Source organism: Bufo gargarizans, chromosome 5 (genome assembly GCF_014858855.1).
Source record: "Bufo gargarizans isolate SCDJY-AF-19 chromosome 5, ASM1485885v1, whole genome shotgun sequence".
Classification (NCBI taxonomy): domain Eukaryota; kingdom Metazoa; phylum Chordata; class Amphibia; order Anura; family Bufonidae; genus Bufo; species Bufo gargarizans.
In genome coordinates this window covers 390,272,628-390,286,999 of record NC_058084.1, presented here as the reverse complement: position 1 = coordinate 390,286,999, position 14,372 = coordinate 390,272,628, and the positions used below count along the sequence as shown (strand labels likewise).

The 14,372-nt window shown below is 44.2% G+C and overlaps 1 protein-coding gene across 2 annotated transcripts in view; it reads right to left on the bottom strand.

Moving 5' to 3' along the window:
- Positions 1-14,372, bottom strand: part of AHR (aryl hydrocarbon receptor) — a 121,439-nt gene that overhangs the window by 40,883 nt on the left and 66,184 nt on the right. For both annotated transcript variants that reach the window (XM_044293146.1, XM_044293145.1), the window contains exon 4: positions 4,870-4,959. In XM_044293146.1, the coding sequence (XP_044149081.1) occupies positions 4,870-4,959 (90 nt within the window). The remainder of the gene's footprint in view (positions 1-4,869; positions 4,960-14,372) is intronic.

Below are 14,372 nucleotides of genomic sequence, written 5' to 3'. Positions count from 1 at the left end.
TGCCCAGCATCTGCGCACATCTGCCCTTAATATATAGCTGTGCCCCCATATATATATATATATATATATATATATATATATATATATATATTTATTTATATCTATGAGATATCCCCCATATACCTGAAACCAGGTGCATCGGTGTGAATGTGCCCCAAGCATTCACACTGATGCAATCTGGTTGATTGCATTAGAATGACCGGACAAAGGCCCGGTCATCCTGATAACTACAAAGGACTCCAGGGCTGCTGGAGATAATTATGCATGATAGAGGGAAGGGAGAAACCTCCCCTCCTTCTATTATGCGCATTCCGGCAGCGCCATTACCATTGCGCTGCCCGGAATGCAAAATGCAACAGGCGGGAGATCAAAGGCTTCTCCCGCCTGTTAGCATATGGCGCGGCCCCGATGCGCTCGTTCAGGAGACGCGCGGGCTGGCGCAGTGACGTCATATCACTGCGCCGGCCCACGTGTCCCTGATGGTGGCGGTGTGGGCGGCGCGGCAGTGCGGGCCGCCGTACATAAATATCCAGCGGTCCCTGCACTGGGGGAGAGAGCCGTGCAGCCCCCACAAGAAGAAGACAACCCCTGGACGAACGAGCAACAATGCTGAGTATCCCCCCCCCCCCTTATTAACCCTTCCACCACTATCCCACCAACGATTTCCCCCTTGTTAACCCTTACACCCCTGCTCCCCTACCACTATCCCACCAACAATTATCCCCCCTGATTAACCCCTGTATTATCCAAACCCCCTACTCCCCTGAATACCCGATTCCCCCGATTAACCCCTGTCCTATTCCCCTGATTGTACCTACCCACATTATCCCTGTTCACCCCCACTATTGATACCTCAAACCTACCCACTACCAACCCTCAACCTGCCCATACACACCCCCTCGCTGTACCCCTATCACTTGCAGGGTATTAACCCTTGCATAACTGTATCCTACGCTTACATTACTGTCAGCTATCCGTTTGCGTCTGTGGCTTGTATTCGCCCCTGCAGTGCCACCATTAACCTTCGTCGTTCCCTTAGGGACAGGAATAGGACCAGGTGGGGTGGGCTGCTAATATATGTGTGTGTGTACTGTATTAGATAGCTTTGTGGGTGGAATCTGGTATTGTGTATTGTAGTTTAGTACTGTATTGTTAGTACTGCATGGTTAGTGTATTGCATGCGTAGTGTACTAGATAGTTATAAGTAAAATAGGATATTTATTAATATCTGTGCAACATGTGGTTATTGGCGCTAGTTAGTTCAGTAAGGCGCATGCAGCTAGTTTAGTAATTAGCGTAAAGTATAGTAAAAGTGTTGTGTTATTTATATATAAAGGTATAAATAGGAGGGGTCATCAATAGACGGCTCCTCCTATTTATGAATATTAATTATTAATAGTTGCATAAATATTGGTGATTATTATTCCCCCCCTTTACAAACCCTCTCTTTACTGGTCTGCGCCAGCATAGCAGTGGAAAATCTGAACATTAATATCAGGCCAGAAGCTGTGTAATTCTCCCATATTAAAAGGGCTGTGTGATGAGCTGACTGTTTAGCTACACAAAGATAAGACATTAATGCAGAAGACTTTTACAAATACCCTTAAAGAGAGAGTGTCACCAGGGCCAGGAAATTCACTGGTAAACCAGGCAGGGTGTCTTGTAGGGCTAGCTCCGCTGAATGCAATGATTTCACTCAGTGATCTATTGCTTCAGTCTGGAGAAAAAGCACTTTTCAATTCATATGAAACTGAGCAGTTGCGCACCGAGGGCGGGGCCAGGCCAATCTGTGCACCGAGGGCGGGGCCAGGCCAATCTGTGCACCGAGGGCGGGGCCAGGCCAATCTGTGCACCGAGGGCGGGGCCAGGCCAATCTGTGCACCGAGGGCGGGGCCAGGCCAATCTGTGCACCGAGGGCGGGGCCAGGCCAGGCCAATCTGTGCACCGAGGGCGGGGCCAGGCCAATCTGTGCACCGAGGGCGGGGCCAGGCCAATCTGTGCACCGAGGGCGGGGCCAGGCCAATCTGTGCACCATTGTTCCTCCTGCTTCCTCCACCACTGAAAGCGAGGGGCTTGTAGAGGTAGCAAGGGTGCAAAGAATGGCCTGGGCCTGCCCTTGGTCCACTTAACTGCTCATTTACATACGGATTACGCTTCTTTCACACTAGCGTTTGGCTTTTTTTCCGGCAGGGGAACAGGCTGCCAGACAAGCCCAACGCTAGTGTGAAAGAAGGTGACAGATTGCCTTAGAGGCTGAAAAGTGCTTTCACAGAAGGCAATTCCATATATTACTTTATACTGGCTTAAGTCTACTTTCACACTCGCGTTTTGGCTTTCCGTTTGCGAGATCCGTCATGGGCTCCCACAATCGGTCCAAAACGGATCAGTTTGCATTCTAATGCATTCTGAATGGAAAAGGATCCGCTCAGAACGCATCGGTTCAGTCTCCATTCCACTTTGAAGACAGACCCCAAAACGCTGCTTGCTATGAAACTGAGTCAAAAGGGATCCGTCCTGGCACACAATGTAAGGTTACTTTCACACTGGTGTTTCTGGGTCCGCTTGTGAGATCTGTTTCAGGGCTCTCACAAGCGACCCAAAACGGATCAGTTCCCGCCCCAATGCATTCTGAATGGATAAGGATCCATTCAGAATTCATCAATTTGGCTGCGTTGCGTTTTTTAGGTGGTCACTAAAACGCAGCTTGCAGCGTTTTGGTGTCCACCTGACGATTCAGAGCCAAACGGATGCGTCCTGACTTACAATGCAAGTCAATGGGGACAGATCCGTTTTTCACTGACACAATATGGTGCAATTGAACACGGATCCGTCCCCTATTGACTTTTAATGTAAGTCAAGACGGATCCATTTTGACGTAGACTTTTTTTTTAATGAATAATGCAAAGGGATCAGTTATGAACAGATACAAGCGTTTGCATTATCGGTGCGGATCCGTCTGTGCACATAGCACATAGGGAGAATAATAGAATTCTTAACACAGAATGCTTACTAAAAATGTTGATTATGGGGTTTAAAAAAAAAAGAAAAAAAAAAAAGAAAAAAAAAAAAGAACTCACTTTATCCACTTGATTGCGCAGCCTGCATAGTCTTCTTTCAGGACCTTTAATGACGTAATCGTGCTCACCACGTGGATCTTCTATCTTCATTCAGCAGGACCTGCGCTGACATCACCGCACTCAGATTACGTCAAAGGCCCTTTTGCAGGTACGAAAGAAGAAGAAAGAAGACTATGCCGACTGCGCGATCAAATGGATGAGGCAAGTTATTTATTTTTATTTTTTAACTCCTCAATTGAAATGTTAGTTAGCATTTTGTATTAAGAATGCTATTATTTTCCCTTTATAACCATGTTATAAGGGAAAATAAACAGTGAATTTACTTTAATGGGGTCCGGGATGCACATCACTATCATCTCCTAGCAACCATGCGTGAAAAAAAATAAAAAAATAAAAAAATTAAAGAAAATATAATAATAATAATAATAATAATAATAATAATAAATCGCACCGCATCCGCACTTGCTTGCGATTTTCATGCAGCGCCATTCATTTCTATGGGGCTGCGTTGTGTGAAAAACGCAGAATATAGAACATGCTGCGATTTTCACGTAACGCACAAGTGATGCATGAAAATCACAGCTCAACTGCACAGCCCCATTGAAGTGAATGGGTCCGGATTCAGTGCGGGTGCAATGCGTTCTGTTCACCTCACGCATTGCACCCGCGCGGAAAACTCGCCCGTCTGAAAGGGGCCTAAAGGAACATGCCAGGACATCTGTCCACAAGTTAAATCTCAAGTAAATGTGAGTCATGCAGCAAGAAAACACCACAAAGCACACAAGTCATGTTACCAAAGAATGGTTAAAGAAGTTAAAGTTTTGGAAAGGCCAAGTCCTGACTTTAACCCAACAGAAATGTTGTAGAAGGACCTGAAGCGGTCATGGGAGGAAAGCATTGAAGCTTTTGTGTGGAAGAATAGTCTATAATTCCTCCAAGCCAAGGGGCAGAACTAAATCAACAATTAGCAGAAATGTTCAGTCGCAGTTATAACTGCACAAGAGGGTCACATCAGATAATGGAAGCAAAGGTTCACAGGCATCTAATATTGCCTCATTTTCCTCAAATAAATAACCAGTATTTTTTACTCATTTGTTTGATTTGGTTACCTGTACCTACTTTTAGGACTTCTAAAAATCTGAAGTAGTTTTAGTCTAACATACAAAAATCTAAAAAATTCTAAAGAGTTCACAAACTGTATGTGTGCTTGGGGTTCTATAATTAGGACAACCCTTTCTTCAAAGACACCCATCTTTTGGAACCCCTAGAGATCCTCTTGACACACCTTTGTAAAGTTATTTGTAAATGCTGGTCAGACAAAGGACAAGCCATATCTGCCAGAGTGAAAGCAGAAACCTGCTCTGTCTTATGTCGTTCGTGTGCCCTTATACACCAAATGGACAGAGGTCGTATTTACTTGTGGGGAATGGCAGCACACTTGGATTTCAATGATTGTGCTAATCTGGAGAGGTTTCCCTGTCTTGAACCGAAAAAACATCCAATATATTCGAAGCAGGACAGCAAACGTTTAGGTAGATGCAAAACACTGCGAATATTTATTAAGGCTTCTGACATCACACAGCAGAAAGCTACATTTCAGCCAATATTTCCCTTTATCAGGCACTGGTATGTATGGACCCGGACCGAAGTCATCATAGGAGCTCACCCCTTTACGAGACAACCCTATTAACTTCAACCCAAATGAAGTAAAAAGAAACCATGAACATGGCTGAAAAACAAAATTAATAAAAATCATCATATCCCTCCATACTTTTAGAAAAGAAAGACATACTTGCTGAAATCCAAGATAATCCTGAACGGTGGATGAAGCAAAAAAGACAAGTCCATCTGAGGCAACGACCAATACAAATCCATTAAGCGCCTGCAAGAGAAATTAAACACAGTGATTAGAGATGAGTGAATTTCCCATTTTGAAATTCGTTCACGCTTCGTTTGGTGGTAAAAGCAGAATTGCGTTATTCTATGATGGAATGCATAACGGAATGCCTTTAGAGGCATTCCGTTATAATAGAAGTCTATGGGCTGCAAAACGGATGCGCCCCGTTTCCATTATGCAGGGGAGTCCTCTCAGTAAGTGGCTTTACAAAAGTCGCATGTTCTATTAAAAAGTCACATAAGATAAGCATGGTCCTCACTGAAGTGAAATTACGCAATTTGAAGCGAATTTTTAAAAATTGTCGCAATAGTAAATCTGTCTAGAGAATTATTTACATAAGAAAACACCCCACTGTCAGAAAACTGGCGAGCATAGCGCAGAGCCAATAAAAGTCGCAAATCACTCCATTATTTTGACTTGAGCTAATGATAAATCTGGTTATGTGTTTTCCAGTTATTAAAAGCATAGCATAGCCTTAAAACAGAGGAGGTGTGGCTCGTTCAGACGGCCATAGTGTTTTGCGGTCTGCAAAACAGGGATACCGGTTGTGTGGGTTCCACATTTTGCGGAGCACACATGGCCAGCACTAGGCTAGAAATTACTATTCTTGTAGGACTATTCTTTTGCAACCCAATTGAAATGAATGAGTCCGCAACTGTTATGCAAAATTGTGGAACAGATGCAGACCCATTCATACGGTTGTCCGAATGAACCCTTACAGTCATACCATTGGCTTACTGACTGCACGGCTCTAATTTTGATGCCTCAGGAGAGCAAGCAGGGGGCAGACTGGCCATAAACCCTACAGGGAAAATTCCCGATGTGCCGATGCCCAGGACTCTACTCAAGCCCACGAGTCGGGTAGATAGTGATCTGATGCTCTCAGCATTAGTTAATGCTAGGAGCATCTGGCACTTATGCACCTGGCTGGCAGAAGAAGGTGCCTCCTGCAAACTGTATAGCAGGCATGCTCAACCTGCGGCCATCCAGCTGTTGTAAACTACAACTGCCATCATTCCCTGACAGCCTACAGAAGGGCATTGTGGGAGTTGTAGTTTTACAACAGCTGGAGGGCCGCAGGTTGAGCATGCCGGCTGTATAGGGTGACAGTTGAATGCTGCAGTATTTTGTGCACTCCAGTATTGCTGGCCCCACCGACTTATGTTGGCCCTGCCTATTCATTGGTCCTCCCTTCTGTCAATTAGGCCCTGCCTACAACATGGGACCCATTCTACTAAGCTCCCAGTCCGCTCCTGAGGGCAAGCAAATAACCTTTTGACAATAACATTTATATAAATGAGTGCACATGACACTGCACATATCAACCAACTGGATTCCAGCATTCATTTTTTTTAGGGGCAGAAATGGTGGCTGTTTCGGGTTTGGAGTGATTGTCACTTTCAATTTTTTGCCTCTTAGGCCTCATGCACATGGCCGCAGTTTTGGTGGCTCGGATGCGGCCCCACTCACTTCAATGGTGCCGCAAAAGATGCAGACAGCACTCTGTGTGCTGTCAGCATCCGTTGCTCCGTTCCGTGGGCCCACAAAAAAAAAAAAAATCTAACATGTCCTATTCTTTTCCGCGCTTTGCGGACAAGAATAGGCAGTTATATTAAAGGCGGTGGGTGCCGTTCCACAAATTGCAGAACGCGCACGGACGCCATCAGTGTTTTGCGGATCCGCGATTTGCAGACCGCAAAACACACCACGGTCGTGTGCATGTGGCCTTACACTGTGAGGGTATATATTTCCACCATGGTATTTTTAGGCAGATTTCGGTGCACATTCTGAGCTGAAATCCTGCATCAAATTCATGTGCCACTGAATCGAAAGTGACGTTCATGTGGCTGCTGATGGCCTCCACGCGGATGTGAAATTGCATCAAGATGTTACTTGTCACTACTGGATGCGGTTTCCGCACATTGATGGCTCCCACTGAATGGGGCTGATCTGTGTGCGGATTCACAGCAGCTGTAAAAGCAAATCCACCTTAGAAATTCGAGGGTTGGCCTTTTTGATGCATATTTCTGCCATGTTAACATATACGTTCTGTGGTTCAGATCAAGAAGAAGAATATCTGGGTTCCTGTGCAGGGATAATTTAAATCAGAGATAGTATCAAATAAAAATTATGCATGTAACCCTGGTTTTTATCCTCTAGAACGGTGCCTAGAAATCACAACTTTGGGTAAAGTTATTAAAAGGACAAAGTCTTATTTGCTTAAAAAAAAACTGAAAAAGGACAAAAATCTGATTTGGACGGCACTGCCCCTCAGTAAACAAGCAGACACAACGGCTCCTTTCGTGATAAGTCACGGAAAGTGCATTTATCTGCTCGTACAATCAACATGGCCTATGCCTTGTTGATAACAAACAAAACATGTAAAAATTGGCAGCACATCTACGCGCACAGATCAACTTCCAGTAAAAGGAATTAACAAAAGCCAAAATAAATGAAGCCGTTTCATGATCCAATTTCTTCTTTATACAAAGCAGAGAAGAAAGCGTAATCTACAATTAGTCTGTATGTGCATGCACATTGTGTTCAGACTGTAGAACATTAAATACTCGTATGAATTGCTGCTAAGTCTTTCAGATGCCAAAGCAGGAGGAGGGTAGGAAAAAAAATAAAGACAAAAAATATCAGGTCCTTACAGTATATGATATGGACCTCTAGACTTAACCCTACAGTTGTTTGGTTGGTTACCATTTAGTTTTACTCTTTCTTCCCTATTTTTGTTTTTATTTTTTTGGGTTGTTAATACTTTTTATCTTTAGCTATATCAAAGATAAATTACTAAAGCAAAAAAAAAAAAAAATGCAACAGCACTCTGCAAACACAAATAAGTAAATACAAAAGTGCCCAAATATACTAATGCTAGGTTATAAAACAGACTATTGGCAAATACATTTTGTATAAATTTATTTGTGCCTGTCCTCCAACAACAAGGCGATCTAATTAGGACAGGAACCTAACACTAAATACTACCTCTCTGGTGCCACACTGGCCTCCATTATGTTTGTGGGATGCAGGCTCCACATGCCTGCCGAGCCCACATCATATTATACCTCTTATGGTGCCACAATGGCCTCTATTATATTCAGGGGCTGTAAGCTCCACATGCATGCTGAACCCACACCATAATCTACCTCTTTGGTGCCTCACTGGCAGGTTCCACTAGTATTCTGAGCCCACTCTGTATTTTATCTCTCCTTGTGCCAAATGGCCTCCAATAAATGCAGGGAGAGCAGGCTTCAGCTTTATATTTGCACTAATTAAAAATCAGCCTATGGGACAGACAGGTTAATCAGGACCGCACGACCAATGGAGTCAGCCACACCTCCAATACAGACTGCAAAGAAAGAAAGAAAAACTTTTGTATGTTTTGTGGTATAGATTTACTCCCTTGAAAACGTAGGTAGGAGTCTGGATCCATGTGTGGTGGTCCTAGCTTTGTTAGAGATTGTCATGTCCTATATGATGTCTGATTTTCATATTTTACAATAATCATGGGATAACCCCTTTACTAAGTAAATCTATCCTTTTTATTTTTAGATGCACAACACCCTGGAACTAATGGCCACAAAAAAAAGGGTTCTAAAAATAACAGATCATTAACACTTTCTTTGCACCGAGTTTGGCATAGGCACGGAGGAAAGCTCTTCGGCTACTTTCACACTTGCATTCAGAGCGGATCCGTCTGGGGTCTGCCCAGACGGATCCGCTCATATAATGCAGACGATGGGATCCGTTCAGAACGGATCCGTCTGCATTATATTGTAGAAAAAAATCTAAGTGTGAAAGTAGCTGCAGACGGATCCGTCCAGACTTTACATTGAAAGTCAATGGGGGACGGATCCATTTAAAAATTGCACCATATTGTGTCAAATTCAAACGGATCCGTCCCCATTGACTTACATTGTAAGTCTGGACGGATCCGTTTGCCTCCGCACGGCCAGGCGGACACTCGAACGCTGCAAGCAGTGTTCGGGTGTCCGCCTGCTGAGCGGAGCGGAGGCTGAACGCTGCCAGACTGATGCATTCTGAGCGGATCCGCATCCACTCAGTATGCATTAGTGCTGGACGGATGCGTTCGGGGCCGCTTGTGAGAGCCTTCAAACGGAACTCACAAGCGGAGTCCCGAACGCTAATGTGAAAGTAGCCTTACTAGATACACCAAATGTATGCGCAGGCCCCTATCACCCAACAGATGCCAAGAGTGTCCTTTATTCCTCCATTATAACATATTCAGGGTACCCAAATTGAAATCTGCACCGAAACGGCACAAAGAAAAAAATTAAATAAAACAAAAACCACAAATTCACACTATACAACGGGTCAATTTCTGCACCTAAGGAAAAAGCAAAAGTGTACATGAGATTTGTCAAAGGTACTGCATTGCGCTACAGTTTTTCAGTGCAGAAAAACCGCAGGTAATGTGCACAGTGTCCAGCCACCCTAACAGTATCATTAAGTCATCAACAAGCAGCAGACAGGACCATGGGATCATATAGCCGCTCTCACCAGTTATATATGAATACCGCATCGCTTGTTTAATATGGCGGCACAGCAGCACGTACACTTGTGTCTAATCAATACCACTAAAACTGTGGTTATTTAGCCAAAGCATTTCATTAGCCATGGAGGAGGACGTGGACCACTGCAGCTTTAGGCCTGAAAGTGTGGATCCAAAAAAAAAGTACAAAAATTCATTAACAAGTACAGTATGTAAATGCTACTTTTTATGCACGGGAAGTGGACGCCAAGTGTAACAAATACTCACGCCTTTTTAAGTGTGTTTGATATGGTTTTCATGAACTAAAAATAGTCATTTTAAAATAAATACCCATGGATCCTACTTAATGGGACACATTCCTTAAATTACTGGGGAAACAAGTGGAAGCCCAAACATTAAGGCAGCCACTAAACAAAAAATGCTGCACTGTAGGAAAAAGACCCGATACAGTTATCACTACTTCTACCCATTTAAAAGGAGTTGTATGGGATTTAAAGGGACACTGACAGCCCCAATTAGCATATTTAGGTATATATACGCGAGTACAGGTCTTATAAAGTCTATTAAAATGATCTAAGTATCCCCCCTCTCCACCTTATAAGTACCAAAATATAAAGTTATATAACCTGCTTGTCCGGTCACCAATCTGCCCAAGGGGCGGCGTTTCATCACAAAATGCGCCCAGCCAGCCGCTCCCAACTGCCAGTCTGAAGCGCCGCCCAGCTCATCAATATTCACTTAGCTGGGCGGCGGCTACAACTCTCCGGACTCAAGTGCTGCTGCAGCCTCTGCTTTATGCGCATGCGCCGGGCACTTGAGTCCTGTACTCACGTATATATACCTAAATATGCTAATTGGGGCCGTCATTGTCCCTTTAAAAAAAAAAAAAAAAAAACTGAAAATGAATAACAGTCATGTTACAGATAAGGTACATAATAGCTGAAGAGAAGAACACAAAGACCGGTGGGAACCACCAGAGTGTCGGTGCTGGAGCGGTCTGGGTTCGAGCAGGTGATTTGTTTTATGAAATGTCACAACGTAATAATTAAAAGGTGTTGATATGACTGCTCTGTATATTAACGATGACCAGATATGTGATGCAAGATGTGCCTTCTTACCGTCCACACTTCTTCACCCAACCAGTAGGTTCAGAGAATTTAGAACAGCAGTTTTGAGTAGAAAAGCAGAGTAAATCCTGCCAGGACTCCTAAGAGCCAGGAAGAGTCCTGATCACCTCATCCACACAGGACAACTGACAGCTCTCACTGTATCACTGTGTCCACGAAGGCCGTCAATCACATAAACCTATACATCAGTTCCAACAAAATTGGAAATATTTAGGGGGTCATTTAATAACCCCTATAGCTGGCAGTGGCTGTGTCGAAATTATGAAGATGCACTGTCCTCTACATAACTTCGGCGTATCCACTGCCGGTCTAAAAGTAAGACAGCTTCCGAACGGTCTTACATTTAGACCATTTTCTACGCCTAAGCGTAGAAACCGATGAACAAGACTGCAAGACTGGCCTGCTGGCCCGTCCCCTGCCCACACCATGCCAACTATTTTAGACCCTGTGTGAACAGGGAAAAGTTGCAGATTGCAGCACAGAACCTTTGCGCCACGATCTGCCCCAAAAATATGCCCAAAGGCGTATTTCTGAATAGTAAGCGACCCCCTTATTGTATTAAAATCGCCTACTCTGCTCCAACCTCTGTTCTGACAAATATCTTACAAGAAGCATTGAGAAACTATTCTAGAAATGCTTTCCGTGGAATTTATCCGATAATCATGATACAAGAACGGCTACATTCACCCAGTAAGTACAAGACTGGGCATTATTTCTCTCTCTGATTTAGGATATTGAATGCTTTGCTCCTAAAAGTTAAAGGGGGTTCTGCAGTTTTTTTTAAACTGATCATCTATCCTCTGGATAGATCATCAGCATCTGATCGGCGGGGGTCCGACACCCGAACTGAGCTTAGCTCCGCCCAGGCCATTGATACTAGTCGTGACGTCACTGGGCCTGCGGTAAACAGTGAGAAGGCCGTAGCACTACTGCCAGCGCCACTTCCTTCTCTAACAGCTGATCAGCAGGGGTCCTGAGTGTCAGACCCCCGCCTATCAGATGCCGATGATCGATCCAGAGGATAGATCATTAGTTAAAAAAAAAATGCAGAACCTCTTTAAAGTTACAGTAAACGTAGAAATTAATCCTATAACTAGAAACATAGCTGCCCTCACGGTGTGTCAGTATGCAGCGGTTTCTACAAGATCCTGACACAGTCTTGCAGAAAACCTGCAGAGAACAAAGTGTTATTCTTTGCTGATCTTTCCCATCTTCAGCTGCTACCATTGAAAGGAGAAGATGAAAGGAGCGAGTACTGGGAATTTTTTTTTTCTCTGTAAAGGGATTAACCTGCTCTCTGCTGTTTGTGGAACCTCCACAGCGGTGAAGAGCGGGTGGCGGTTCATGCACACCTGCTCTCCGTTTACTTCGGGGGACCCGATCTGGAGACAGGAGTGGGACGGCCACCTGACATTGAGGGTATATCCTAGCAATATGTCATCAATGCCCCAGATGGGTCAACCCCTTTAAACTACAAGGAGTACAATCTGGTATAGTTAGCATTAAAATCCCAGTCTGCAAACAGTAGACATCTTGTTAACATAGTCTACATCTAGAAGAATCAGAGGTGTATTTGACAGCCAGACAACTTCATGACCACAGAGCCTATGATCTAGAGTGTTATTTTCCATAAAGATTAGCAAAACCCCTCAGCAGCCATCTACAAAGCAGCAATCTTCTTCACTTTAAACTTGCCCGGGGGGTAAAGAACCCGGTTACGTATGCCAATTTACTTTCAATAAGCTGCATATTGTAACCACTTCCATGAAGAATTCATTAGGACAAACAAACTGCAATTTCCTTAATGACTTAAAAAGCTTTAATACAGTGTGAGCAAACAGAGTAAATCTACATTAGTACGAGAGGCCAGGCATGGGCCTTCCTGAACTTCAGAAGAGGAAACCCTAGCCTTTGATGTGGGCATCACAATAACATGTACCCATAAACCATATATTTTAATGATGTACAACTCATAATTGTAGAAACATGTAACAGAGTGGCTCATTCAAGACGTCTAAAGGAAACCACACAATCCATTGTTCCGGTCTTAAAGAGGACCTTTCACTAGTTTAAAAACTAAACTATATCTGTGGGCAGAGCGGCGCCCAGGGGTCCCCCTGCACTTACTAGTATGTCTGGGCGCCGCTCCGTTCGCCCGGTATAGGCTCCGGTGTCTGCAGCTCCCTCTGTTGTACTGGGCGGAGTTTTTGTATTAGGCGTGTCCCTGGGACTCCCAGGCTATGAGCTGTGCGCTGCGATTGGCCAGCGCTGCAGCAAGGGACACGCCTAATACAAAAACTCCGCCCAGTACAACAGAGGGAGCTGCAGACACTGGAGCCTATACCGGGCGAACGGGGCGGCGCCCAGACATACTAGTAAGTACAGGGGGACCCCTGGGCGCCGCTCTGCCCACAGATATAGTTCGTTTTTAGTTTTTAAACTAGTGAAAGGTCCTCTTTAACTTTCTTTTTTGCCAAATATGAGCCTCAACTATTACGGAAAATATTGCACATCCATATTTAAGCACAACTTGTTGATGATATAGTAAAGCGGCATAATAGTCCAAATGTTCAAATTATAACAATGCAGGAAACTGGGATTCTGCTGGGACCACATCAAATCCCAAGAATGTGGGTCTCGGATCCCTGCAGCTGCAAGACTGCAGTCGAGCAAGTCATCCTACCATTCAGTCTATGGCATTGACAGACCGAGCACAGCGCATGGATGATTCGGTCAGTGCTCTAGACTCTGAATAGAGTGGCAGGGCAGATTGACAGCAGGTTCATTTAGACCTCTCCTAGCCACGGCCTTGCGGCTGCATGGAACCGGGGTACTTGTCGCTGAAATACCTCTTCAAAGAGTGACCCCTCTAGTAAAAGTGAAAAAACATTTTCCTGGTATTTGCTTTTAAGGATGTTGAGACACGACTTGGGTAATAATACATAAGTCAGCATCTCATCTGCAGACAAATGACCTTTTTATTATCCAAGTCATGTATCAAGGCCTATTTAACTGGTCAAACACTGACTTATAGGATAGCTGCTTTACATCTGGTGGCATCAGAGGCAGAGCTTGTTAAGTGGCCATTTGCATCCCTTGCTTCCCAGAATTCCAGAGGAGCATGTATGGCCTATAAGTCTCCTCACGCCAATTAAGGCGCTCTTCGTAAGGAGAGATAGTAATTAGTGTTGAGCGAGCATGCTCGGCTGAACTGTTGTTAGGCTCGAGCATCACTATGCTCGGCACATTGCAGTGCTCGAGTACAATTTAACACAATGACAGTCAATGGGAGACCCAAGCATCAAACCAGGCACCTCCTGCTCTGAAGAGAGGATGTCTGGTTCACAAAAAAAGGTTAGATATTGATGGAAACCCCATCAAAATGGTTTGGAAACAGCATTAAGAGGATGGCTGGATGCATCTTGGACTCCTATTATCTATGACATACAATAGACAACCACACAAAGGCTACAAGCCAAAAGCCATGTGGAAGCCAACAATTAACCAATGAGAGAGATAACAGTCAGCATACCTTACAATGGCAACCTTGTGCACTATGAGACATTTCAAACCAGCTCTCATCTGACAGAGTCAGTAAGCCTTAAAGTTGCTTCACATCTGTTGGATGGCTTGGGTGGACCTGCGCACCTAGATCAATATCATTAGGGTGACAAAAGTTTTCTGTCCCAACATAATAAATATTCAATAACCTTTCTATACAGTTTTGTTATGTAAAAACTAATTTGCATAAACAT